Source organism: Rhinolophus hipposideros (assembly GCF_964194185.1).
Source record: "Rhinolophus hipposideros genome assembly, chromosome: 6".
Lineage (NCBI taxonomy): Eukaryota > Metazoa > Chordata > Mammalia > Chiroptera > Rhinolophidae > Rhinolophus > Rhinolophus hipposideros.
Genome location: NC_138052.1, coordinates 100,733,181 through 100,760,822, shown reverse-complemented (window position 1 = coordinate 100,760,822; position 27,642 = coordinate 100,733,181). Strand labels below are relative to the sequence as shown.

Below are 27,642 nucleotides of genomic sequence, written 5' to 3'. Positions count from 1 at the left end.
GCCTCAGCCGCCCGGCTCCGAAGCTACAGCTGTGCTTCTAGAACATGGAAGAAGCTCAACCCGGGCCTGCAGGAGCATTGTCAGGAGAAGAGGAGGGTGTGTGCGGTAGGGCTGGCGCTGGGGACGTGGGGAGCCGGTGAGGTTGGATGTAAGCTTGGGTGCCACGCGGACACTGAGTCCCTGAGCCAGTGAGGCTGTGACCTGGCTTTAATCCGAAGGTAACATGGGGCAGCCTCTCCCAGGGGCACGTGTGGGTGACACTAGGCCGCCTGCACGTCCCCGGCTCCATGCCCCAACGCCCTGGGCTCACCCTGCATTGTTGATGTATTGATTTCCCAGGGTAGCCCAGGAAACGGGAGGGATTTGCTCTCAAACAAGAATCTTACTGTTTGCATAGCACAGCCTACCACTTAATTAGAAAAATATGTTTTTAATTAACTTTCTCTTGACAAACATGTTGGCTTATGTGAAACGGGGGAAAACTCCATTCTGTGAAAGTGAAAGAGGTTGTGTAAAACACAGCCCCCCATGGCTCCACAGCCTGACATGACCAGGGGGACAGCTGTGGGCACAGGGGGTGTGGCCACGTGTCCCAGGCCCTTGGCTGCTGCAAACACTTCTTCTGCCTGGGGTTGCTGTTTGTCAAAAGGGCCTGGGGCTTCCGGTGACTTAGGCATGTCTCATCCCACTCCCAGGTGCCCACAGTGATGGCCAACAGGTTACAAACATTGGGAAAACTTTCCTCAGAGCTGGAGGCCAAGACTTTGAGGGTTCCCTCAAGATGGAGGATAGAAGGAACCAAGTGGCCTAAGAAGAGGAGAAATGGTCACTGCCAGAATTCTAAGAAAAATTTGGCAGAATACTAATAGATTTTAGTACACACACTTTACTGCAAAATTCAGTCAATTCTTGATCAAGCAGAAAAACGAACGTGGGTAGAGAGGATCGGAAAACCCAGCAGACGCTGCAGCGTCCACGCATGTAGACCACGCAGAAGCCCTCAGTCCCCCAGGGACCCGGCTCAGAGGGCCAGGGCTGGAGGGGCTGCGGGACGTGGAGGGGAGGCTTCGGGGTGAGGGTCATGGTGGGTGAGAGACAACAAGGCCCCCGGCCCCCTGGCAGGCAAGTAGCCAGAGGCGGAGGCTGGACACCACTGCAGCCGAGCCCCCAGGACGGGCCTTAGTCTACCCCATTCCTGGGACAGAACAGTTCTAGTGAGGACTCGGGACTGTGCTGGCTCCACATATGGAGGTCCACAGCCCCCACGGGCCCCATGGCCTCACAGCTCCCCATGGGCCCCACAGCCCCCAGATCTCCCACAGCCCCCCATGGCCCCACAGCCCCACAGCCCCCACAGCCCCCCATGGCCCCACAGCCCCACAGCCCCCACAGCCCCCCATGGCCCCACAGCCCCCACGGGCCCCACGGCCCCACAGCCCCCACAGCCCCACAGCCCCCCATGGCCCCACAGCCCCCCATGGCCCCACAGCCTCCACGGCCCCACAGCCCCCCAAGGCCCCACAGCTCCCCAAGGCCCCACAGGCCCCACGGCCCCACAGCCCCCCAAGGCCCCACAGCCCCCCATGGCCTCACAGCCCCCCAAGGCCCCACAGCCGCCCAGGGCCCCACAGCTCCCCTTGGAACCTTTCTATCTGCCTTTCATTTGGGCCTGAAATATCTGGGCAGGGACACAGGAAGTCGCTGGTGAGTTCTTCTCCACTCCTAATATTGAGCAAGACAGGACCCCCTTCTTTAAAGACGCGGAGGAAAAAAAATCACTATGTAAGTACCATGTTTCTCCGAAAATAAAACCTAGCTGGACAATCAGCTCTAATGTGTCTTTTGGAGCAAAAATTAATATAATACCTGGTATTATATTATATTATATTATATTATATTATATTATATTATATTATATTATATTAAAGACTGGGTCTTATAGTAAAATAAGTCTGGGTCTTACATTAATTTTTGCTCCAAAAGACGCATTAGAGGGCCAGCCCGGTGGCTCAGGCGGTTAGAGCTCCGTGCTCCTAACTCCAAAGACTGCCGGTTCGATTCCCACATGGGCCAGTGGGCTCTCAACCACAAGGTTGCCAGTTCAATTCCTCGAGTCCCGTAAGGGATGGTGGGCAGCGCCCCCTGCAACTAAGATTGAACACGGCACCTTGAGCTGAGCTGTCGCTGAGCTCCCGGATGGCTGTTTGTTGGAGCGCATCCTCTCAACGACAAGGTTGCCGGTTCGACTCCCTCAAGGGATGGTGGGCTGTGCCCCCTGCAACTAGTAACGGCAACTGGACCTGGAGCTGAGCTGCGCCCCCTGCAACTAAGACTGAAAGGACAACAACTTGACTTGGAAATAAAGTCCTGGAAGTACACACTGTTCCCCAATAAAGTCCTGTTCCCCTTCCCCAATAAAATCTTAAAAAAAAAAAGACGCATTAGTGCTGATTGTCCGGCCAGGTCTTATTTTCGGGGAAACTTGGTAGCAGCTGTGGTTCAAGATACAAAGTCAATCTGAGGGTCTCAAATTCAAAAGAGAACAGTTATTGCAAGAAACAGAAATACGTGTCAGAAAATGTTAATTGACCTTCTCAGGGCGAGACCAGGGTCGGGGCCTGAGAGCGAACAGTGAGATCAAAACACAAGCACCAACCCAGGACAGCAGACCGGTCAGCTAAGCAGGAGAAGATGCTAAGCTCTCCCGGGACCTGGAGGAGATGCCACCGGTGAGAAGGTGAATTTCAAGGTCAGCAAGGAGGACTGAGCCCAGAGAGCAGTGCTGGGCCACTGCGAATGTCAGGACAAGTGAACAGAGAAGTGTAGGGAGCACAGAGATGCTTTTTTAAGTGGAAAGAACACGTAAAAACTGAGATAGACTTGATTCTGAGCACGGAGAGGGCTCACCAAACACAAGCACAAACAACTGAAGGCATTGTTTCGGTGATGTTTTTGAATTTCAAAGGTAAATGGGCCTTCTGGCTTCCACTCTGACAGAGCCCTTCAAATAGGCTACAGCCTTATATTTCTGAGGTCAGAGGGCAAACAGCTACCCTGAAGTCTAAGGAAAAACAAGCTCCTCCCAGAGAGATGGGATGGGAGCCTGACTCACCTGTGTTGCCTGTGAGCTCGAAGAATTCAGCGGACACCTGCAGTTCAACAAATGAGTGAAACCAGGTGTGGCTGGCAGACTTAAAAATGACCCGTACCTCTGACCCCTGATGTCATCCTCTAATTACGTCAGATTACGTAGCAAAGGGATTTGCAGGTATAATTAAGGCCAGTGATCAGCTGGTTCTGAGATAAGCAGCGGAGAGAGAGCGCACCCAGGTGGGCCTAATACCCACACAAGGTCTGAGCGTGCAGGCATATGAGTGAGAGTCTTGCTGCCACTGTGTGGTGGGTGCCCATGAGAAGGCCCAGACTGGGGACTGGGGGAAGCCTCTAGAAGCTGCTCCGTCCGTCTTCAGCTGATAGCTGGGAAACGGGATCTTGGTCCCACAACCGCAAGGAACTGAACCCCGCTGCACCCGCACCATGAGTGAGCCCACAGGGGATTCTTCCCAGCCTCAGGTGAGGACTGGCCCAGCCCACCCAGAGGTGAGACCTGGGAGGGAAGTGAGCCGCCATGCTGGACTTCCGGAAGGCAGGACCGGGAGCTCGCCAACGGGGTTCTGTTGTCACCTGCGATTAAGCAGGAATGTACCACATTTGGGCTGCTGTGGGTCTGCAGACGTGAGGAGACTTCAGACTTGGGGGCAGGCTCTTCCTGGACCCCAGCCAGCACTTAGGAGAAAGACAGCGGTGGGCAGGTCTGGAGGTGGGGAGTCCCCTGAGCACAGGTCTCCTTAAGCCCCCAGGGCACAGGTGCAGACCCCTGCAGCTGGGGGCGGCCAGGGCCGCAGGGAGGGGGTCCCAGCCCAGCCATCAGCGGTCTCTGAACAGTGTGACACTGCTGTCACGCTTACCACTGTAACACTCCCCTACCCCCTAGAGGTGCCAGGACACGGCAGAGGGTGCGCAGAAGGGATGACGCCAGGATGTGGGCAGTAGAGGAAAGGGGAGAGCAAATAACCTACAATAAAGGGCAAAACGGGTTGTGAGGAAGCATTTTGGTCTCCTGTCAGAGACCAAAGAGAAGCAGAGCCTATACGTCATCGCAAAGCTTGCAAGTGGGATGAATTCCCCCGGAAAAGGCACCGATTCTGAGGTGGACGATGGTGGAAACAGGGCAGAAGGGCCGCGCCCGGGGTGAGCACGACCACACCAGGTAAAGTGGGTTCAGGATGGTCAGGGTTTAACGGCGGCCTCTGGACCCAGAAGAGCTAGAGCAGCTGAGAAACTGGATTCTGAGGAGCATGTCATAGAAATCCGTAAGTTACAGACCCTTTGGAATAAAGGACACGTTGCCAAGAAAATCACAGTGGGCAAATTCAGCTCCTGAGTCTGAGCTTTGATAAAGTCAGGTGGAACGTTTGAATAACGTATTTGTAAAGGTTGGTTTAATAGGCATTTTCAAATGTGCAACCTGCAAACAGAAAACTTTATTTTCAAATGTATATGGAATGGATACATGTGAATGTATGTGTAAAATGGGACACAGCACTGCCCAGCCCCCCTGGTCTCACAGATCCTCACGCCAGCCAGGCACCTGGGCCCTGAAACTGACCCCAACCCCTAGCTCCCCTGGCTGCTGCGATCAGAGGTAGTTGAAACAGAACTTGCCGGTCATCTCACAATTGTTTTCTAGGCTGAGCTCTTCTGAGCTTTCTCTGCAGCCCTGCCTCTGCCCTGCCCTCCCCTGCAGGGCCATCCCTCTCTTTGGTGGCTTATCTGGGGTTCCCTCCTCACAAGACACTTGGAGAGCGGTGACTTGCACGCAGCTCGTGGCACTTGTGGGGCTGAGAGCCCGTGTCCTGCCCCCTGTCCTGCTCGGTCCCCTCTGCTGCCCCCGTCAGCCTCATCTTTCCAGCACGGGCCCCTGACTCCCCGACACCTGGTGTGTCCCTCTCTGAAGGACCAGTGCTCCTCGATGACCCCAGGGTCCTCAAAGCATCAGCTTCCACTTGTGGGTCTGGGATGGGGCCCAGGGTTCCCCGTGAGCAGTGACCCCATCCATCCAGGCCTGGCCCCCTCTCGGGGCCCAGATTTCTCACCTGAAAACGGTGGCCCCCGAACCCACCTTCACAGCACAGAGCTCATATGTGTTGACATTTACCTGAGTTCATGCTGTGTGACCTTCCATGTGTGAGTGACATGGAATAACACAGCGCCACAGCAGCGTAGGTGTGACCCCACAGACAAGGCCAGGACTAGGCCAGTGCCGCCCTATGCCTCAGTGTGGCTACAGAAAGCATGGACCTGGGAGGCTGGAGGTCTGATCCTGCTTCTGCCCTTGCTGGCCCTGCCACCCATGCCAAGTCCCTCTCTGGGCAGGACTCAGTTTCCCCAATCTATAAAATAAGGGCTGGGACCACCTCAAAGACAGCTGTGCCAGGACGGCCTTGATGAGCTTTGTGGGGAGCCAGTGTCCCTCAAGGCCACCTGCAGGGACCTGAAACCTCCCCTCACACCTCCCTGCCCTGGGCTGTCCCAGGGCCCCACCCTGCCGTGTACCTCACCTGGAGCGGCTGCTTCTCGCCTGCCACCTGCACACTCGCTAGGGGCTCGGTCTCCAGCCTCCGGAGCGCCTCCCCGTGCAGGGTCCGCACGGCCTGGATGCTGCCTGCCTGTCTCTCTGCCTGGCGCCAGCCTGTGGGGCAAGCAGGGTGGCTTGTCTAGCTGCGGAGGTCTGAGGGCTGCCACATGGGGTGGGGGTGTGTGTGTGTCATCCCCTCCAGTCTCACAGGCTGGAAAACAGGCCTGGGGGTGGGGTCTAAGTGACTGGCACCTAGATGACGGGTCTGCAGAGGCTCCTCCTGCCTCAGAGCTTAAGGTCCCAGGGGCTGGGGGGGGGGTCAGGGGTCCCAGTCCTCTGCCTGGACTCCAGGCCCCACCCCCTTCTCTTCTGCAAGCCTTCCTTCCAGATATTCAGGCCTCGGCCTGGTACCCTGAGTGACCGGCTAATGCAGAAAGGGAGACAGAAATGCAGTGGGGGTGGCCAGCCAGGCTGGTGGCCTCTGTGAGGTGACAGGGGCAGACACTTGATGTGCGGACAGGTTTTGTGACTGTCTGTGGAAGAGGGCTCCAACGGGTGGGGGGGCACAGCCAGTGCAAAGGCCCAGGGTGGGGACAGCGGGAGGCTGGCGTGGCGGAGAGGCTGGGGCCCCCTCGGTCGGGCCTCTCAGGTCTCCGGACTTGACTCGCTTGTGATCCGGAAGCATTGCCGAGTAGCTCCACGCCCACCCGGCCCAGCGGGGCTGCTGGTTTGGGTGTTGCCCTGTGGCCCAAACCTGTGCAGTTCCCAGGACTGCACACTGGCGGTCAGGAGCTGGCGCTCTGGGGCCCCCAGGGGAAGTGGCGGTGCCCAGGCACGGGTTGGGGAGGGAGGTCTCCTCACCTTCCTCCGTCTGGGCCAGTGTCCTCTGCAGCTGCCGCTCGCGGCTCTGGGCCCTGGTGAGCTCGCTCTCCACCTCACTCAGCCGGCTGCTCAGCATTGCCACCTGGAAGCACCAGTTGTCCTGGCAGAAGGACCAAGGTTAGCTCAGGGCCAGTGGAGGGCTGAGGCGTCAGCTAGAGACTGTGGGGTCTGGTGGGGCAGCCTGCGGACAGGCAGGACACAGCAGTGGGGCAGCTGAGCTGACCTACAGGCCCTGAGGAGGGCATGGAGGGGCTGGGACCGAGCGTCCAGGTTTGGGGTATGGACATAGAGCCGGGCGGTAGGCCCACAGTGGCCCATGGCCTGTGGGGTCAGGGCGATCTGCAGGGACTGTCCCCTGGCCGGCCCTGGGGCTGAGGGACGTTGGGTGCACCTACCCCCTGGGGCTGGCTTTGGCTGGAGGGTGGGCCTGAGGTGAACACCGTCCGTGGAGTACCCCAGGCCAGGGCTGGGTGACGGTCAGTCTTTCCCCATAGCCCGTCCCACCTGGCACGTCGGGAGGGGACACCTGGCTGCTGGTGGTCAGCTCTAGGGGAGCCCTGGGGTGGCCGGGTGGGGAGCAGCTGCTGGGGAGCTTTGTCCCCGTGAGAGTGGTCACTGGGGACACTCTGCAGGTGACCTGGCCAGCCCCTGGGGACAGGCCTTCAGGGGACAGGCATGAGATAGTGGCCCCGTGGGCATCCCAGCAGGGCCTGGCTCCAGCGGCTCTGCTGCTCGGTCTGCAGAAAGCGGGTCACCCAAGGCCATTTGGGGCAGTCGGGCTTTGAAGGACTATGGTAGTTATCACACCTAACAAAGGACGGTCTGGACCCTGAGGGGCCCAGTGACTTGCAGGCCCTGCCAGGGTGGACAGTGGACAGCACACTGAGTGAGGCTGCTCCCTGGCTCCTGGAGCCCCTCTTACCCGCTCCTGCTGGGCGTCCCGAAGCTTCTGCACAAAGTCCCTCAGGGCACTGCGCACTGAGGCCACGTCCACCTCTGGGCCGTGGTGTCCGGGTGTAGGCAAGGGCCATCGGAGTGGTGAGCGGGGCCTGGCAGGGGGGCTGGCACTCTGCTGCCCAGAGTGACCCAGGGAGCCATCCAAGCCTGCAGGACAGTGATGGCTGATGGGACGTGGTGCGGACTCTGTGACACATGCAGGCACCCTGTCCCCCTCTTTCTCTGCTGTCCCCAGAGGGAGCTCATTGCATGGAGGGTGAGGCCCAGGGAGGGGTGGGTGGCAGAGCTGGGACAGGACCTCCCTGGAGCCACTCAGGACACTGACCTTTGGTAGGGGAGCCAGGCCGCTCAGGGGACGTAGAGGGGCTCTGTCCTGGGAGCCTCAGCCCACAGTGGAGCGCGGACCAGAGCTGGCACAGCTGGCCCTCTGCACCCTGCCTGGCACCCTCCTCCTGAGCCAGCTCCTGTTCCAGGCTGTGGACCCGGCCACAGGCCTCATCCAAGCGAGCCTGGAGGCTGTCAGCCACGCCACTGGCCTGCTGCAGCTTTCTGGTGGCAGCGTGCAGCTTGGCACGGAGGGTGTGCTCCGCTTCCCGGCACGCGCGGAGGCGCTCCTCCAGCTGCTTCTCCCGGGCCTCACCTCCAGCCTCCACCTCTGCCAGCTTTCGCTGCAGCCACAGGACCTGTGGGAGGTCATGGGGGCTCAGGAGGCCCTCACCCCAGACCCACCTGCCTCTGCGGGCTTGCCCCGGCCTCTTGCCTCAGCGCCTTCTTGGCATGTCACAACTGGGGGGAACTAGGACCCCTCCCAGCCCAGGTTTGGCAGTGGGGGCACCTGAGTCCAGGTGCGGGAGGGCACCTAGCCCCAGGGAGCATGTCCTGGCAGGCAGCAGAGAGCCCACTGGCAGGCTCATGGATACCCGGGCTGGACAGGGCCATGCCCACAGACTGCCCACTCCTGCGGCCTGCCGGGGGCCCGCCACTGGCCAGCCACATGCTTGTCTGCCATGCTCACGGCCTGTGGTAGCTGAGGCTGGGTCAGTGTCATGTGGTGACCGGGACTGGGGAGCCTCAGGGTGCCTGACACCCCACCACAGGCTTCCAAGTGGGTAACACCACAGATAGGTGCAATGTCGTCCAGAATGCCACAGCCCTTCCCCCAGCACACGGCACACGTGGGCTGAGATGGGCCGGCGAGGTGCTGGGTGGTGTTCTCCTGCCGCCCTTGGCCGGGGCCACCCTTGCTCCCTTCTCACTTCATTGCAGCCCCGTGGCAGCCTCCTGTCCCCATGGCTCTGCCGCTGGGCCGCCCTCCCCTCCCTTCTCTTGCAGCTCAGCCCAGGCGCAGAGGGCCCTCCCTGACCCAGCCATCCTGTCAGTCCCAGTTAGGTCCCCATGTCTGCTGCTGCAGACCCTGGTCACGGCACTCCCCTCACAAGAGGTGCCCTCTAAATACTTGTGACTGAATGGGGCAATAAATAGGACTCCACCACCCTTCAGGAAGTGCACAGGTTGGGGGAGGAGGCGGTCAGGCCCCAGCTGCCGGCAGCAGAGCCCCTGCCAGATTGTAAACCCTAGGGTACCAGGCCTGGCACAAGGCAGGCCGGCCTCATGTCACCTCCCTCCCTGGGTGGCCGCAGTATAAGGACCCCATTCACAGATGGAGGTGATGGTTGTGAGGTCATCCAGGGGTCACACGGGCTGTGGGAGGTGGACCCGTGTTTTCTGGGCATGGCTGGTGCCTGATACAGCCAGTCTATGCATGACTGTGGGTCTGAACCAGGGGGCCCCACGCAGGCTGAGGCCCAGGGAGGCCTTCTCACGCTGTGTACGGGGGGGTCCAAGGCTACCGGCCATGCGCAGCACAGCCCTGCAGCAAACTGAACCAGAGGGGCGGGGCTGGGACTGAACAGAGGGTCTTTCAAACGGGCTGGGGGCTGTGAGCGCAGGTATGGAGGGAGGTGGGCTGCAGGCGTGTGCACGAGGCATGGGACACACGAGTGCAGGCGTGGCACAGGCCTGGGCAGAGTCCTGAGGCTGTCAGAGAATTGGTCATTTTGTCCCTGTCCTTCCCCGCCAACCTGTCCCCAGGCTCAGAACTCTCTTCACCTTGGTGGGACTCTGTCTTTTCCTAAAACACGAGCACCCTGGGAAATGAAGGGGACGGTGGTCACTGTAGCTGGATGAGTTCGGTCAGAGTCCTTCTCCCTTACCCTGGCCGCATGGGCTGGGAAGTGGGAGAGCAGACAGACCCACAGCGCATGCGGGCGAGAGCCAGGCCTGGGCGGCCCTGGACCTCCGCTGTCTCCCAAGGCCCTGGTAGCCCTGGCCCTCTTCCTGCCCCTCCAGGGCCCCTCGGCCCTCTACCTCTTCCTGGGCGGCTTCCCTGGCGGCCTGCGCCTCAGCCACCTGCCTCTGCAGCTCCAGGCCTTCCTGTTGGCTCTGCTGTGCGTCCTGGGAGCCCCGGGCCTGCAACTGGCCCAGCTCCCGGCTTTTCCTCTGGTTCTCGGCCTCCAGCGCCTTCACCTGGGGGTGTGGGGGTGGCACTGTGGGGTCACCTGGGCCCCGTGCTGTGGGGGGAGGGCTCTGCCTCTCTTGCCTCTCCTGCCTCTGCTCACACATCGTGGGAGGAAGCAACCCTTCCAGGTGGCTCACCTCGTTCAGGAAGGCTCAGGCCAAGTCCAGCTCTGGGCCGGGGTCTGTGATGCCCTCAGAGCTCCCCCTCAGACACTCCACACACCTGGCACCTCCTCTCTGGGCCCAGGACACTACCGTGTTTCCCCCAAAATAAGACCGGGTCTTTATTAAGTTTTGCTCCAAAAGACGCATTAGGGCTTATGTTCAGGGGATGTCATCCTGAAAAATCATGCTAGGGCTTGTTTTCCGGTAAGGTCTCATTTTCTGGGAAACACAGTAGAGCCCAGACCAGCACCAGCACAGTGCCCCTGGGTCAGAGCAGGGCGGGGGGTGGGTGGCCCCAATTAGGAAGTGTGGGCTCTGGGCTCAGGGACCCGGTGCTACCACGTGGCCTCTATGCCTCAGTGTCTTCATCTGGCAAGGAAGGTCCTAGAATTTTCCTCTCAGAGTCATGAGATTAAATGGCCCTGCAAAATGCCTGGGGGTCATTAAATGACCCCCAACCAGCTTGTCTGAAGAAGTTTGACAAAGTGGCTGCAAGGCTGCGACAGGCCCCTGTCCTGCAGGCTGGAAGCCCCGTGACTTCAGGCAGGTAAAGGCCAAGACGTGGGAATCCCACCGAGGAAGCAGCGCCCACCTGTTCACCTTGTCCCTGAGGCAGCCGTGCCAGGAGAAAGCCCAGGCCCCTCAGGGACGCAGGTGGTGCCCCAGCTGACAGCCAGCATCAGCCACGGGACCTGTGAGCGGGCCTCCACGTGAGCCCGGCGCCACCACCAGACCCTGCAGTGGAGCCCTCTGGGAGGTGTGTCGTGGGGCAGAGCCAAGCTGCCCCTCCATGCCCAGAGGGACCCCTGAGCCTCAGAGTGCTGTTTGAAGGTATTCGGTTCAAGGCTTACCATCGGCGCCCCTGCAGGGCAGACCCAACCAGGATCCTGGGAGTCTGAGCAGAGCCCTTCTGCTGGGGGCTCCAAAGACCTGGGCAGTCGGGGGTGGAGCTCTGCAGCCCCAGGGTGTCTGGGGAGTTGGAAGAGCTGGGGCCCAGGGCGGGTGTGGACATCTCCGTGGAGGGGCAGGGCTCACCTGTCTGGAGAGCTCCTGGAGCTCGCGGCGTGCGTCCACCTGGGCCTGCTCTGCGTCCCGCAGGCTGGCCCGCAGCTCGCTGGCCTCCTTCTGGGCCGCTGCTCGGGCTCCCTCCAGGACCACCAGCTTGTGCTCCTTCTCTTCCTTGGACCTCTGAAACCTGAGCAGAGTGCCACAGGCTGAGGCTCTGGCATGTCCCATGGTTACCATGCAGGCCACGAAGCAAGCGGCCCATCTCACTCTAGCAAGCAGCTCCCAGTAGCGTCCCAAAGCCCAGCCTCCCTGAGGCCTGACACCTCTCTCTGTCTCCAGCCCCTCTCACCACCACTCCCCTCCCTCCAGCCACACTCCCAGACCCAATGTCCAGGGCCAGCCTGGCACCTCTGCTGTCCCCCTGCAAGGGCTGCAGTCCTGGCCTGGCTGTCCCTCGCACAGGGGCGCCTCCTGGAGCCCCTGACCAGGCCCCTCAGCCTCCCTCTGCTCTCCAGCCCTTAGCTATCTCCTGATGGCCTCGTTGGGCCTGTCTTGCCTGCTGGATGGCAACTCCCTGGGGGAAGGAACAGGTCTGTGTCCTGCTTCCCCTCATGGCCGACAACAGAGACCCTTTGGATGGGCAGCCGACACCGTGAGTCTCCTACGCACCGTGACCTGGCCCAGCTCAGGAGGACACGCCCTGTCCTACCGCTTTGCCCTGGGTCCTCCCCAAGTCCTGGGGAGCTTCGGGGCCAGGAGGGCTCCCCCACAGCCACTCCACACCTGGCCTTCTCCTGCTCGGCCCTGCGGATGGCAGCCCGCAGCTCTGTGTTGGAACGCTGCAGCACGTCCTTCTCACGCGCCTCGTCGCCCAGCGCCCGGCGGGCCTCCAGGGCCTCCCTGCGCAGCCTGGCCAGCCCGTCCTGGGCCTCGTCTAGCTGTGCCCGCAGCCTCTCAGCCTGGGGGAGGAGCGTGCAGCTCTAGGTGCCAGCTGGAGCCACAGGCAGGGGTTGGGGTCAGGGGCTATGGGTTGGGTGGGCAGGGACTGCCAGCAGGGACTGTCACGGGCAGCACATGGCCTCAGGCTCTGGTCTGACAGTGCTGGTGTCCCCAGCCCTAGGTCCCCAAGTGCTTGGAGGAGAATCCGACAGCCCAGCTTTGCCACATTGTGGCCATCTCCCCTACTGCCAGAGATTGTAGGGTGGCTCCCAAGGGGCAGTCCCAGAGCCCAGGCAGGTGGACCCCAGGGTGCTGGCCACTCCTTGGTGGGGCTGGCATGGGACACGGCTCTTCCCACAAGTCTGTACTGTGCCCCCTGCCCAGGTCCAGCTGCCACTGCCGGGTGGCCCTCGCCACCTATACCCACTCCTCTCCTTCAATAATGGTGTGGCACCCAGGGCCGCTGTCTTCCCTGGTGTGGGCAGCAGTACCCATGGCCCAGGCTGCTGACCCCTGCAAAGTTATGGGCCTTGTGTCCCTGCTGGGACTGGAGGCAGTGGTTAGGGCGGGTCTCTGGGTGGCCCTGGAATCCTCCAGCAGCACCAGGGCTCCCATGGGCCAGGCTGTCCAGCTGCTCGGGCCGGAGGGTCTCGCCATCATACGTGTGCTGTGTGGAGCACTCCACAGAAGCGTGGGCCTCCGAAGCCCGAGGGGTGTGCCAGTGGAGGCCACGTGGGAAGGCTCTGGGTCACGTGGAGTCCCGTGCTCACATCCAGCCTGCGTCTCTGCTAGCTGACCCAGCCGACTCCAGGCTGGGGCGGGGGGAGCGGCTGCAGGTAGGTCCTCATGCCCCCAGACCTGCTCTGGGCCCAGGTGGGACACCCACCTCGCTGGAGCCAGGACCCGTGTCCTCCCCTACCCCAGGGCCCTACACTGGGGGCTTCCCGGACTCTGATGTCATGCTGTGTGAGGCAGCGATGAGCCCTGGCTGAAGTGTGCCTGGGTGTCAGGGACCCTGCTCATCCTGGGACACAGGTGCCTCGAGGCCCCTGGGGGGAGCATCTGGAGGACGGTGCAGACCCGGGCAGGGGCAGCCCAGCCCTCAGAGCCCAGGCTATGGGAGGGGGCTTGCTGGGGCTCGGGCAGGGCCCCTGGTTTCTTGCCTCCCGGGCTGACTGTGGCCCTGACAGGCAGTCTGGAGAAGGTTCCATTCCAAGTCGCAGGTCCCTGAGGAGGAGGCAGAGGAAGCCAGCAGGGGGACGCCAGGGGTGGGGGGGAGCCACAGGGACTCAGCCGTGTCAAAGCACCGTGTTGCCAAGCGCAAACCCCACTTTGCTGGCTGCTTCAGTGGGACATTGTCCAGGCCCCTGGCCGGCCTGGCTCCCGCTTCTTCCCGCTGTTATTGTTGTTCTGTTTTTGGGAAGGGCCTTCGCCCCCCTCCACTCCCCTCCCACCCCCCACATGTGGGAGCCACAAGCGAGCAGAGCATTTTCCGCTGAGCTCAGCAGAAATCCACCCAGAAGGTCAAGGACCAGCGAAAGGGCCTATCCATCATAAAAGAAACTGTTTTCATTTCCCAGGACGAGGAGATGAAAACAAGCAAAACAAATGCGGCAGGGCCCCTCCCCCACACCCCACCCGCCTCTCTCTGCCTCCCGAGAACAACCATCCCTTTTACAGGAATTTTACAGCCAAATCGCTTAATGTGATTATAATAATTATTTCTTTACTAGAAATTGTATAAACAGCCTCTTTTGAAATCTCCTGCAGGGAGGCGGCTGAGAGCTCTGCAGGGAGGAGGGCGGGTGGGGGGAAGCAGGGGGAGTGTTGAGGGGCCACGGCCCGTTTGTGGCACGTTAGTGTGTGTGCTTGGTGTGAATATGTATGTGTGTACGTGCAGCGCTGTGAGCCTGTGGACTGCATCTGCACATGCATGCACTTCGTGGTGTCCACGTGTTTACATGTATGTTGTGTTCACACACGAGTGCATGTGTGTGTGCAGTCACTGTGTGTGCATGTGTGCATGGGGGTGTGTGGTCTCCATGTGCACAGGTACATGTGTGCATGAGTGTGTGGGCTGTGCCGTGGGTTCACGTGTGTGTGCACGCACACACACACACACACACACACGTGTGGACCTCAGCAGGGCTGAGAGGCCTGGACGTTCCTCCAGGGTAAAGGCCGTGAAAATGTTATGGTTTCCATGGCGACTCTGGCCAGCCTGGCGCCTGGGAGGGCTCTTCCATGCTTCTCTGGGATTGTTTCTCTTGCCCCACTCACCCCTCAGGCTCCCCGGCCCCCACCCCCTTTTTGGGGGCCCCTCTCCCTCCTGGGGGGCCCTCTCCGAGACCCTGAACTTCTACTGAGACCCACATTTCTTCCTTCACCCACCAGAATGAACATGCCCCGTCTCCTGGCTCCTTCCCTGCTGCCCCCAGTTTTAAAATCTCATTCTGCTTCTCCGTGTGGTCGCTGACCGGGCCTGACTTTGAAATCTGTTGAAAGGAGACCTTTCTCTTTGGGGGCCAAAGTAAACAGGCTGTCATGTTAAATCATGCTCTCTTCCTCTCCTCCAGTGCAGCCTGCCCTGGGGGTGCTGGGGGAGGGGAGCCCCTCTCCTCACTCTGCTGCTGCCAGGGGGGCCTGGTGCGTGAGCGTGGGGTCAGCGCCTGCCTGCCAGCCTTGGCACCCTGCCCGGGGTGCATGAGGCTGCCTCCCCTCTGCAGGCTCCACCTGGCGCCGGCAGACCCCCCCCCAGCACAAGTCTCTGTGCCCTCCTGCCCTTCCCTCTCCCAGGCATTCCGTCGCTGTCAGACCTGCCTCAGGAACACCTCCCCAGGCGGCCTGCTTGCTCAGCCCCAGCCCATCCTAGCTGGGGCCTCTCCTGCTCACCCGTACAACACTACCCCCCACCCCAAGACACCATCACATGGCTTCTGGGGCCCCTGTGTCAGGCCCATGCGTGGCTGTCCTGCACTCCTCCTCCTGCCCCTCCACCCCACGCACCCCCCAGGGGGGCCTCATCTCATGCCCAGTCTGATGGAGGGTGGCATGCTCTCCTGGGGTCTTCTCACGGCCTGTGGGCGGATGGGTCTTTGGGCTGAGGGTCCAGCTTTTCTTCCCCACCCCCAGCTCACACCTGCCTCACAGGAAGGCCTTCTTCCCCCCATCCTAGCGCCCCCATCTGTCCCCCTCTCCTGGCACCCCCTGACTATCCTCCATCTCCTGCCCCCATTCCCCCATCCTGCCCCCCACTCCCCTTCCTCCTGCCCCCACTCCACCTTCTCCTGACCCACTCCCCACTCTCCTGCCCCTCTCACCTCTCTACCCATGTTGCTCTGCTCTGCTGCCATCTCCCGGAGACTCTCACTCAAAGCCGCGGCCTTTCTCTGATGGGCGGAGATGGCGTCTTCAAACTGGGCCTGCAGGGCCTTCAGCTCAGCAGCCATAGCGCTGACCGTGGCCTGGGGGAGCAGTAAGCCGCGGAGGCATCAAGGGCCTGGCGCTCTGCTGAGGCCCAGGCAGGCAGCCACACAGTGTCCTGGGACTAGACAGGCAGCTCACTCGGGCCGCACGAAGCAGGTGGGTGTCAGAGTTGGCCTGGTGCTCTAGGACAGGGTTCTCGGGCTGACCACAGCTAATGTCACCATGCCAGGTCCCAAGGAGACATGGTGGCGAAGGGTGGGCTCAGAGGCCCCAGAGGGGAGCTCTCGGTGGGGAGGGAATGACTTTGTGCCCCCTGCCCCCTGTGCCTTTCCTTTGGGGTCCCCATGCTGCCAGGCCAGGTCAGGGTTCTCAAGTGTTCGACCCCTTTCCTGCCTAAGCCATTGCTATCGGGTCCACTCTGTTGAGTGTGAGGGGCCAAGAATGACCATTTGGCAAACAAGAGAGGCCCTCCCCTCCAGGGATGTGGGGCTTGGGCTCCTGCAGCTGGGGAGAGGGCTGGCCTTCACAGCAGGAGCTGGGGGTCCCCGCCCGTCCGTGGAGGGCGAGACTCCAGCTCAGAAGACCCTGCAGCGGCAGGGGAAGGAGACGGCTGTGTCTGAGGAACAGCCCTGTCCCCTGTCCAGGTGACGGCAGGAGCCCCTCAGTCAGCCTGGCCCTCGGCTTCCAGGACTTTCAGACAGGCAGATGGGAGTAGGGGATGCTCAGGGTCCCTGCCAGCTCTGTAGTGTCTGTGTCCTTTGCACGGCCACACTCAGGTGACTCAGACATTCATCAGGACTCAGTTCGGCCCAAATCTGGTTTCCTGTAGTAGCAGCACCCAGGCGCTTTCTCCAGTGCCCACCGGCCACGGGGCCCTTGGAGGGCAGGGGTCAGGCCGTGCTCCAAACCATCCTTGTCCAGGAACAAGGCCACCACCTGCTCACCCTAGGGCCGCCCCAGCTCCCTACCAGGACACAGGGTAGTATGAGCGTTTCCTTAGCAGGCTTCACGCTCCCGGGAAGCCACACGCACACACTCTCTGGGAGATAGGCTCCGTTCCTGCCACAGGGCTCAGCAGGCTGCTGTGCAGGGCAGCTGTGGGCTGGGGCTCTCAGACCCTGCCCCTGCTCCTGGTGGTGGACTTCCTCTGCCTGCGCCCTGCTGTCCCTCTCCGCTGACAGGCATTTGGACAGCCAGGTCTGCTGTGACCCCAGGATGGCTCTGTGCCGCTGCTGTGGGTGCTCCGTGTGGCCGGAGCACCTGGTGGCCGGGCTGGGCCACCCCTATGAGAACCGTGGGCTGCAGGGCTCAGGCCGGGCCCCTGCTCTGGCCAGGGAGACTTGCTCTTATGTCACCCACACTGGTGTTCCTTGGCTGGCGTTTCTCCCCTAAGTCCACTCTCGGTGGATTGTAATTTCCATTTTCTGAGCTGAGGTGGCCAAAAAAACGCTTCATGGGTTCCCTGAAGAGCCTGTTGACTGGCAGGCCACCCCAGCCCACAGGGAGACACAGCCAGTGGGAGGGGCAACCCCAGCTTTCCTGGTCCCCTGCTGCTGGGGACGGCTGAGTCAGCAGCTCGGGGGTGGTGTCAGAGGAAGGAGGACACAACCCCATGGGGCTCCCCCACACCGAGAGGGCGCTTTGGCAAGAGGCTCTCAGGCAAGGCTTTCCCAGGTGCTGGGAGCTCTTCTGGGTTGCTCCACTCAGAGTGACTGGAAGCCAGGCTGCCTGTCAGGCAGGAGGGTGGACAAACACCCTGGTGCCAACACCTCACTGCATCCCGTTTCCCATCGCACAGAGCCCCTGCGGGGCTGTCCCGCAGGTCAGCGAAAACGGTGGGCCTTCCCAAGCCAGGAGGCCTCTCGGGCCCCCTGCTGCCTGCTCAGACCCCTGCAGCCCACAGGGATGGCCCACTCCTGAAGCCAGTTCTGGGCCTGGCCATGCAGTTGGCGACCTGTGCACTCATTGAGGCGTTCGTTCACCACCAGTGGACCACCTGACCTATGCCCTTGGGGCTGGGGCACACCAGGGACCAGGGTGGGCAAGGATCTCCTGGGTGAAAAGCGAAAGGTGACCAGGGCTGGAGGGACAAAGTCAGGGACAGAGGAGGCGGTGCTGGCCCAGCCAGGCTGATGTGCCCCCAGGGAGCTGACCCCTGGCCGGGGCTGCTTCCTGTCTCTGCTCAGGGCCAGCCCCCCAGGGCAGCCGTCCTGACCCCGACTGCAAACAGCTCCCCGAGCTCTCTCCGTCTGTGTCCTATACCTTGCTTGGGCCACTTCCTCCTGTGAGTGGCTCTTACCTCTGCATTGCCGACTTCATAAATGGGCCAAGGCCACCCTGCCAGCGACAGCACCGTGGGGTGGGGGCACAGGGCCCAAGTCGCCGCCCCCACTGCCCAGAGTCCTACTTGCTACTGCCTGCCCTGCCCGGGACATGGGCTCCTGGAAAGGAGTCGGGGGCCCCAGCTGACCCAGGCTGGCTGCCTGCGGCTGCCTCCGGGCCTCGCTGCCCATCAGTGGCTGCCTCTCTCGGGGCTCTGTGAGTGGGATCCCTGGGTGTCCTTCCGGGTGAGTGCTGAGAGTTTGCCTCAGGCAGATGCTGGCCTCCCCGCTTTGCTTTCTCCCTCGGAAGGGACCAGCAAGTCGGCCCCAAGAGGCCTGGTGCACGTTTCCCGCTATTATCCTGAGCACACAAACAGGAAGGCTGGGGGCTGGCGGGGTTGGGGATCACAGGCCTGGGCTCAGCGTCTGCTGCTGGCTCAGGGGCAGCCCAGGCCCTGCCCTCTCTGGCCTCTGCCCGGCCCCAGGCTTGGTGGTGTCCTTGCAGTCCCTGGCCTGCCGGAGGGGCAGGGACTGGCTCCCTCAGCAGCTCCACCAGCTTTGGCTTGCTCAGCCTTTCCTTCCCATCAACACAGTGTTCCCTCCCAGCAGAAGATGCCCAAGGGAAACTGAGGCTCGGGAGACCAGGATGGAGGGGGATGTGTCCTTGGGACCTGGCCGGAAGAGGTGTGTGTGGGATCTGGCAGCACCTCCTGGCAGTGCCAGGTGCGCAGGCAGGTGCCGGGTGTGAGGTTGATGGGGCACTCGGCTCACCTCTGCTTGCTCCTGCTGGCCGCGGGCCTGCTGCTGCACCTGCTCCAGCTCCTGAGCGGCCCTGGAGAGCTCCTCCTGCAGCAGGCTCTTCTCGGCTGCTTTCAGAGACAGGGCCTGGCGTGACAGTGGAGGACTGGGTGCTGAAGACCCCGGCAGGACGCAGTGTGTCCCTGGCTCCATGTCCTTGCTTTTGGAAAGGGCAGCACCCCAGAGGCAGCCACATCCCGAGGGGGGCGTGTGGGGGGGCCCTGTCGCCCCTCCCAACATGGTCCAGCCTCTGTACCTGTGCTCACGCAGCTACCCCACTGGGCGCCCTACACCTTCCCCACCGTACACCTGTCCAATACTTGCTCCTTCCCAGGCCACCTCCTTCCCGGGGTCCCCCAACCCCTCCAGGCAACGCTGCCTATGGAGCACACGGTGGGAATCACTAATGGTCCTGAACCACTGAAAATACCCTGTGCCACTAAGGGTGAGGGCTGCCTGTGAGCACCCACACACCCCATTTTGCCTGCCAGCCCCGAGGGCTTTGGGAGGTGGAAGGAAGCTGGCAATGGCCATTAAAGTCACAAGTATGTGTGCTCCCAACACCCAGGCTCACGGGGAAGGCAGCCCAGAGAGATGCGTGTACACACGCAGGCCGACCTTCTCGGGTCATCGATTATTGTTCATAATGTTGTTTGTAACAGCAAGAAAGCTGGAAACAACCCAGATGTCCACTGATGGGGCCAACAAAACAATGGTGATTCAAGCAACCGCGGACTTCACGCCGCTGTGAAAAAGGATAACGAAGCCCTGAACACACTGATGTGGAAAGACCTACACAATACGTCGATCCTGAGACAAGGAAGACTGGGAAACTGCATGTACTTTTCAGACTTCCTGTTATAAAGGCGGGGTAACTATATACATTTCTGTTTGCTCTTCTATGCACAGCAATGTTTCAAAATAAAGGTCTGGTTTTTTGTCCTGAGTCCTGGGAGAAGCCGCTAAACCCCTGGAATTCCCCAAGTGAGCAGTGCCTTTGTTATTTCTGGGCCCTGCACCACAACTGAGTTTACTCTAACGGGTGCCCCCTGACACAGTCTGGGGGAGGCGTAGGAGGGTGCTATGCCCCACCAGACACAAGATTAGAGCACGGGGCTATGGGCCACTGAGATCTCCCAGCCTTGGGAGGAGATGGGGACCTATTTTCATCATGTGGCCAGTGACTCCAGCAGCCCCCCCGTGAGCAGCCCCAGTGAAAACCCTGGAGCTCTTGAGTGGTGAGCAGAGGCCCATGTGCCCTGATTCCAGGGGGAGAGACCTTGTCCCACTGTCTCTTCATTGGGCTGGTCTTCACCTGCGTCATTTAGAGTTCTTGAGTTCTGTGAGTCCTAGCTCTTGGGTTCTGGTGAATTGTTAAACCCGAGGGGTTCAGCACAGAACTTCGTGCCATCCCCAGACATCCTTTCCCTCTCTACCCGACAGCCTCTCGTTCCTCCCTTAAGGTCCCTCCTCCCTTTCAGGAAGCAAAATAGTGGATAGAGCTATGAGCACGGAGGCCAGAGCCCAGCAGGTGTGCTGTGCAACGCTGGGCAAGGTGGTTACCATCTCTGAACCTAACCTCTCTCCCCAGTAAAATGGGGCTAATAAGAGCAGGTACTTCAGAGTGCTGTGAGAATCAAACTGGAAATGCAGGGAGTCTGACAACAAACCTTGGTTACTCCTGCTACTCCCCTACGATTTGTACTTTGTATCAACATCTGAGAATTCTATCCCACTGTGTGATGACACATGTGAACGCATTTACTTGTCTGTCCCGTTCAGTGAAGAGTGAGTACTACACAGGGTCACAGAGTACTGGACTCAGCGGGTAGCTCTTATACGCCCAGTGTCTGAATCCCGATAGCCTGTGGGTGGGTCAGGTGAGTGGCCGATGCCTGGATACATTGACGGGTGACTGGCAGGCTGATCAGGTGGGTGGATAGATGGGTGGTCAGACACATGGACGAACGGGGACATGAATGGACAACTGAGTGTGTGGACAGAGGGAAGGCTGTTTAAGTGAATGGACAGATGGATGGTCAAGTGAGTGGATGGACAGACATGTGGATGGGTAGCTGGGTGCATGGATAGTTGGATGGGTGTTTAAGCAAACTGATGGATGGATCGATGGTCAGCTGTGTGCATAGACAATTGAGTATGTGGACAAATGGCCCTGTATGTGGGTGGACAGCTGGGTATGTGGATAGAAGAAGGGGTATTCAAGTGAATGAATGCATGACAGACAACTGAATGGAGAAACAGTCAAGTGCATGGATGGATGGATGGATGGACGGACGGACGAATGGATGGATGGGTGGGGGTAGGTGGGTGAATGTAGAACTGCTGTAGAAGACCAACGCTACAAGAGCAGTGCCCTAAAGCTGCCTCACACAGCCCTCTTGCTGGGTCAGAGATGACACGGTAAGCTGGGTGAGAGGACCCCCCACAGCCGCACAGTGCCCCCCTCACCTGGTGCAATTCATGCTTCAGGCTCTGAATTTCCTCCTTCAGAGCCTTCTTCTCGGCTGCACATTTTGCCAGCAGCTCCTTCTCCTGTTCCAACTGGCGTGAGGCCACCTCCTTCTCCTCTGTCAGAGACAGGCTCAGGGTCTCCTGGGCCAAGGCAGAGGGACAGGCTGTGAGGACCACAGCCCAGGACACATGAGACCAGCACATGCCTACGGGCCTGCGTGAGATCTAGTTCAGGGGACACCAGGGCAGGACAGGTCCTCGGGAATTGTCTAGTCTAGCTGCTGCATGCCCTTTGTCTCACACACAGTGACCCTGAAGCAAACCCTGCCTCTGCCATCCCACATTTAACCAGCAGTTTACAGAGCTTTTCTGAGCCTCCGCAGTGCACCAAACACCACAGACATGTTGTGTGAAGACATATCAAACATGGCACACAGGAGCCTGTGGCCGGTGGGATGGCTCAGACAGGTGACAAAGCTCCCTCCAGCTGCGGCTCTGTGAGGGAGAGGGCCTGGCCCATACATGCTCAGGCCCCATGACCCCAACTGCCCCTTTGAACTCTGCCCCAGCCTCAGTGTGGCCTGGGGACCTCCGCCTCCTGGCTGGTCTCCTAGGACCCCTCCCTGCAAGGGTCTGCTGTCCTTTGGGTCATGGCAGTCTTCTGGGAGGTGTCCCCCGGGAAGCAGACCTTCTCCCTCTGGAGCCGTGCCAGGTCCTCGCGGTGGGCCAGTGCCTGGCTCTCCAGGGCCAGCTGTGTGTTCCTCTCCTGCTCTGCCACCTGCCACTGGAGCCGCCCCAAGTCCCACTGCAGCTTCGTCTCCTGGACCTCCCAGGTGCTCTTCAGCTGCTCCATTTCCACTGTGAAGTGACAGGTGCCTCAGGGACTGGCTGCCATGTCCCCATACCGTGGAGGCCCCTGTGGCCCTTGAAAGCTCCCTGTGGAGTGATGCCTGCATGGAGTGACAGCAACCTTATCTGAGGAGGCTGCCCCAGCTGGCAGGGATGGACTCCACTGTGGTTTGTGTCCTGAACCCCCACCCAGCACTGACTATGGTCAGGCCCAGGGGCTGGGCAGGAGCACGGGCAGGGCATGGGGGCAGGAGCCACCAGGCTGGCCCTGTGGCCACAACCCATCTCTGAGCCAGGGCTGGAAGCAGGCCACGCAAGGGCCCACACCTCACAGAAAGTGGTGGCAGGACACATTCAGACACATAAGCTCCAGGCCCATGTTCGTGCCCCTCCTGGGTGCTGGGAATGGCAGCAGCACATTGGGACTGAGCTCCATTGAAGGGGCTCTTCTGGGTGCTGAGGGGCAGGAGGAGCAGAGGGAGCTGCTGCGAGCACCTTGCAGGGCCTGCCGAGCAAGCCGGGCGCTCTGGGCCTCTCCCGCTAGCTGTTCCCGCTGCTCTTGCAGCTGCTCTGCCAGCTGCTGGGCCTCAAACAAGCTTCTCTCCAGCGAGTCCCGCTCAGCCCTGCAGAGAGGCATCAGTGGCGAGTGACCCTGGTGATCCTGCCGACAGGGGACGAGGGACAGCCAGGGCCTATTTGCTGGATGGCAGAACAGTGCCCGCAAGGCTGCGCTGGTAAATCAGAGGGTAACAGGACATCTCATTCGTCTGATATCTTGAACAACAAATCGAACCCTACACACACAAAAAACGTTTCAGATGGATTAAAAGCTAAATGCAAAAAACAACAAGTAAACAACTTGGAACTATACAAATAGTAGAAAAAACACAGACGGGTATTTTATAACCATCTTATGCAAGACACAAAAACTGGAAGACAGAAACAAAGAGACTCACAGATCTGAGCACAAGTAAAGAGAGGGAGGGGGCGCCTTTACACAGACACGGTTCCACAAACCAACTTAAAAGACAAGGGACAGACTTGGAGAAAAAGATGTGCACTAAATACACTAAGGTCATTGCCTGCCGTATGCAGAGAGCTCCACCAAGCAATGACAGTCTGCTGATCTGACAGAGAATGACTGTTATTCACGAAATACCTCACAAATGGTGAATAAACATACAACCCTTGCTCAACCTTGCTGGTATTCAAGGAGATTCAAATCACAGCCACGAGGCATTATTGACCACGTGTTAGATTACCCAAAGATGAAAATAATGGGAATATTCAGTGTTGGTAAGGGTGTGAGGGCCGATTCCTGGGGGGACAGGGTGGGGGGAAGACTTTCAAAACTTAAAGTGTGCCTATCTTTGAGCCTGCAGTTCCACTTCTAGGCGTCAGTACTTAGGAAACACATGAACATGTGCAAAGACGCTCATTGTGGCTTTCTCTGGGGTGTGAGTGGGACTTGGCTTCAATGCTGATGGACCGCAGAATGTTTTACGAATTATAGTTCATTCGTCAGTTGTAACGGGGCTGAGGAAGCTCTTCCCTCTTCTCTTTTCACAGAGGGAGCTGCTCCGAGAAGCAGCAGCAGAACCACACACAGAGAAACTCCTGTCTTGCACGAGATGGGAGGGCTTAGAAAACGCCCGAATGGCACACAGCAGCTGGCAGTAGCACCCATTTCTGGAGAGGGTGATGAAGCACTTGAGCTTCTTAGTCCATCAGCCATCACCCAGCTGGAGAGCATGTGTTAAGTGTTGCTATGCCCTGCTGTGCTGGGTGACAGACGGTGAGAAAAACAACCAACCAAACACACAGGCACACCATGAATCCCCACAGGAACACACTAACAGCGAATGCACAGCCCCACTAGTCAGTGGGTGCGGAAGCCGTGGGTCCTGGGGCCTTGCCCAGTCTTGCTCGGGCCCCTGCACCACTGTCACCTTCGTCGGGAGTTGGGCATGTCTACACCTGCTGGGGCTCTCCCATGTCTGCAGGCCCAGAAACGTCCTGGTCCCCCTTCCTGCCCCTAATGCTCGTCAGCACCCCACGTGTCCCCACTTCCTGCACCAGCACTCCCTCTGCCTGGACTGCTCTTCCCAGCTCTGCTTGTGGAAAATCCTCCTTCAGATGCACCTGGAGCCCTCCTTCTCCCAGGTGCCCTCCAGGTCTCCAGGTGTCCTCTGGCAGACGTGGCTCCTGCTGCTGAGTCTGCACCCAGAGGCCTGGGAACCCGAGGGCGTATCCCGTCTCTCCCTCCACAGGAGCCAAGGACACCTCAGCCTCCTGGGCAGAGGCCTGGCACGGCCAGCAAGGGTGCATGGAGGGGTGTGGTGGGACCCCAGCCCATCTCGCTGGCTGAAGAGCGTGCCGGTGTTCCCAGAGCTCAGCCTTGTGAGGGCTGAAGGATGGCAAACCCGGGGCCCCCGACATTAGGCCAACCGTGGGAGCTTTCATCAGATTGAGGAGCTGGAGCAGGAATTCTCACAGCGCATGGTTGTCAGCGTGCCCTGGGAGCTCATTGAAACTGTGGCAGCCAGACCCTCCGGCCCCATTGAACCAGCCGGATGAACACACCAGCCTGTGTGTGCCAGGCAGATGTGGTTTCAGGACACGTTCTGTCACCAGAAGTTCAAAGTGGTCATCATGAAATGCTGCCTAGCAGGTGTGTGACTCTACCTGGGGGCTGTAGGGCCCTCGGCCCAGCGGGCAGGACCCAGTCCCTGAAGCCTCTGACCAGGGCCTGTGATCCAGGCAGCAAACATTGGCAGGAGGAAAGCGGCCTCTAATCTCTGCTCTCCTGAGCACCTGTAGGGCCTGGGAGGTAGCCATGGGCCGGAGCCTGGGACCCCTCTGCTCCTGCCAACACAGCAGCCCGCGTCAGGCTTTTGTTCTGATTTCTGTGCAAGCTTTCACTTGGAGAAGTTTGTGAAGATGATCTGGGACGCCAAGGTTTCTCATGACCCCCAGATTCTGGAATTCCAGGAAGAAGTCTTTTCAACAAAAATACTTAGATGTTCCTGAGAACAGCCCCAAGGTCCAGAAAGCCATCAGCTTTTGGATTTCCATGGAAGCCATGGGATGAGCTCAGCTCACCGGGCAACAACCTACAGGGCACCCCCTGGTGCTGTCCAAACTGCCCATACCACGGCGTCCAGAAGTGGACCCCATGGTCTTTGGTGCCCACCGTGTCCCTGCTCTCAGCCTCATGGTTCCCAGGGACAGGCATGTGATCCCAGCCTGCCAATCTCAGCCCTGTGACTCCCAGGATTGGCTCAGGGATGTCACGTGGCTCAAGATGGCCAATAGCAACAGCTCTTGGGTCTTGTGGAGAGAAGGGCACTCTGTGTCTGCTAGAGAGGGAAGCCTGAAGTGGCCACAGGCCATCTTACCACCTCTCACCCTGAGCCTGCCCAGGAACAAAACCCCTTCAGGGTCGAGCAGCACTGAGCGGGGAGGGCAGGATCCTGTGGGCACTGTGGCGGTGCTTGGACCCAGCCTTGCATGAAGCTATGGGGACCCTGAAGTTCCCAGATCCATGAGCAACATATCCCATGTCCTTCTGCTCTTTGCCACCTGGTCAGTGCAGCCACCTCTGAGGAAGGCCCTCCCAGAGCTCTCACTGCATTCACCTCTTCTGAAGAGGTGTGCGCTCCTCTCTCACAGCCTCTCTCCCAGGTAGACTCACTTGCCTGCCCTACAGGTGCTGAGTGAATACCTGGCCCCTGCTACACTGCAGGTTCTCTGAGGGCGACGCCATCAGACACGCCCTGCCCGTAGGCCCTGGGTACCTGAGATCAGCTGCTTCCTCAGCCATGAGCTGGCCCTGCCTCTCCAGGGTCTCCTGCTTGGCCAGCAGCTGGGCCCGCTGCTCAGACAAAGCCTCCTTCTCTTGCAGGGCCCTCTGGAGAGTGTCCATCTGGGCCTCCCGGTCCTCCAGGCTCTGGGCCAGGTGCTCCTCCAGGGCCTGCTTCTTGCATGTGACCTAAAGGAGGGGAGAAGGGAAGAGTCCAGCAGAGAAAGACAGAGTGGGGAGAGAGGGGACCTCTTAAGGGAAAAGGACTTCAGAAGAGGCGATTTCATGCAGAATGGCATGGAGGCAAAGGTGGAGGAGGACAGTGGATATGACACATTAGACCTCAGACGCACACAAGTGTTTTCACAGTAGAGGGGCAGCTCACCATGATGGAGGAGTTACTGAACTGACCATTCCCAGCTGCCAATCTAAATGGAATCTTGGTTGAGCCACAAATGTCCAGGCAGCAGGAAACATTGCATGGAAGTAGCATTAGAAGGTGACAGACAACCAGGTTATGGCAGAGTAACACTTCCACCAAGGATATCACAAAAATCTAGGTGAAATAGATCATGGAACGTGTATAAAGCCTCAGAGAGCTACCAAGGCAGCTGGGACCGAAGATGCCAAGAGCTTGGAGAGAAGCTAATAGAGGAATGAGCCCACCATTTGTTATCTCTTCCCTTCTTGTAACATTTGCTGATTTAAAAGTTTGGCTGAGAAATTGGGAAGCCAAAGAGAGCTTCTGGCAGTACCATGGCCTTTGGGGCCTCAAAACTCAAACTCAGGGCCATGAAAGCAGAAGGGCCCTGAGAAACACCCCAGGTCTCCAGCTGTAGTCACAGAAGGCCTTCACACTTTGGGGGTGGGTAAGATAGACCCTCTCTCATGACAACTGGAATTCAGCCTTGAATCTCTTCAGTCATGGATGATGGTGATCACCTACCCCAGAGCGGAGGGGCGGCCAGCAGGGTTGGGCCGGGCAGCAGCCCGGACAGTGGAGACTCACCTGGTGCACCTGCTCCCGCAGCCCGGCCACCTGCCCCTCCAGCTGCCGCTCCAGGCGCCCACAGGCCCGCTGCAGGCCCCTGCGCTCAGCCCGAACCAGCTCCAGCTGCTCCCGGGCACCCGCCTGCTCCCGCTCCAGCGTCTTCTGCTGCTCCCGAAGCTGGTCCCGCTCCTGCTCCAGCTGCCAGCAGCGGTGCGGAAGGGCCTGTGTCCAGGCCCCTGCACCACACACCCTTGGCCCCCATGGGCGGCCCACCCCTGCCCTCGCCTGCCCTCCCTCAGGCCCAGCCAGGGCTGTCAGGTCCCCTCATCCCTCTGTGGGTCTTTTCCCCCCAAAACCTGCTCAGTCCAGAAATGGAAAAGGTGCAGGAGGATGTGGATGAAAAACGGGGGGCCTGGGCTTGGAAACCAGTGCTGGGGCTGAGCCTCACAGCCACCCTGGAGAATGCAAGGCTCAGGGCAAGGTCTGCCCACCTGGGCCCTCATCTCACCTGCAGGACCAGGTGGTTCAGGGTGCCTTTGTCCTGAGCCAGACCCTCCATCAGGGCGGCCATTTTGGCCAGGGAGTCCCTTTGCTCCACCCCCTCTGACTTCAGCCTGGTCATAAGCAGGTCCAGGTCCGAGTTGCTGGTCTCGGCCTGGGGAGGGAGGGAGGGAGGGCAGCAGTCACCCCAAGGGGGACACCGGGGGGGTAGGGGGGCTTTCAGACTCAGGGACAGAGCGTTCCCCCAGGTGGAACTGTTGGTGCTGGGGAGGGAGTGAGCCCCGCATCGTGGGAGGTTTGCAAGCTGGAGCTCTGGGTGGGACAGGGTGGAAGGAGTCCCACAGGGGGGCAGCCTCTGGAGAAGACAGCAGCCCCG

At 60.0% G+C, this 27,642-nt stretch overlaps 1 protein-coding gene across 4 annotated transcripts in view; it reads right to left on the bottom strand.

The window, feature by feature from the left end:
• Positions 1–27,642, bottom strand: part of CROCC2 (ciliary rootlet coiled-coil, rootletin family member 2) — a 62,811-nt gene that overhangs the window by 11,254 nt on the left and 23,915 nt on the right. For 3 of the 4 annotated variants that reach the window (XM_081051794.1, XM_081051796.1, XM_081051797.1), the window contains 15 exons: positions 27,274–27,420; positions 26,784–26,963; positions 25,770–25,963; positions 22,468–22,595; positions 21,812–21,981; positions 21,121–21,264; positions 18,625–18,738; positions 15,427–15,570; positions 11,951–12,126; positions 11,195–11,354; positions 9,845–10,003; positions 7,803–8,160; positions 7,443–7,624; positions 6,500–6,620; positions 5,622–5,752 (listed from right to left, as the gene is read on the bottom strand). In XM_081051794.1, the coding sequence (XP_080907920.1) occupies positions 5,622–5,752; positions 6,500–6,620; positions 7,443–7,624; positions 7,803–8,160; positions 9,845–10,003; positions 11,195–11,354; positions 11,951–12,126; positions 15,427–15,570; positions 18,625–18,738; positions 21,121–21,264; positions 21,812–21,981; positions 22,468–22,595; positions 25,770–25,963; positions 26,784–26,963; positions 27,274–27,420 (2,508 nt within the window). The remainder of the gene's footprint in view (positions 1–5,621; positions 5,753–6,499; positions 6,621–7,442; positions 7,625–7,802; positions 8,161–9,844; positions 10,004–11,194; positions 11,355–11,950; positions 12,127–15,426; positions 15,571–18,624; positions 18,739–21,120; positions 21,265–21,811; positions 21,982–22,467; positions 22,596–25,769; positions 25,964–26,783; positions 26,964–27,273; positions 27,421–27,642) is intronic. The other variant, XM_081051795.1, reaches the window with a different exon arrangement.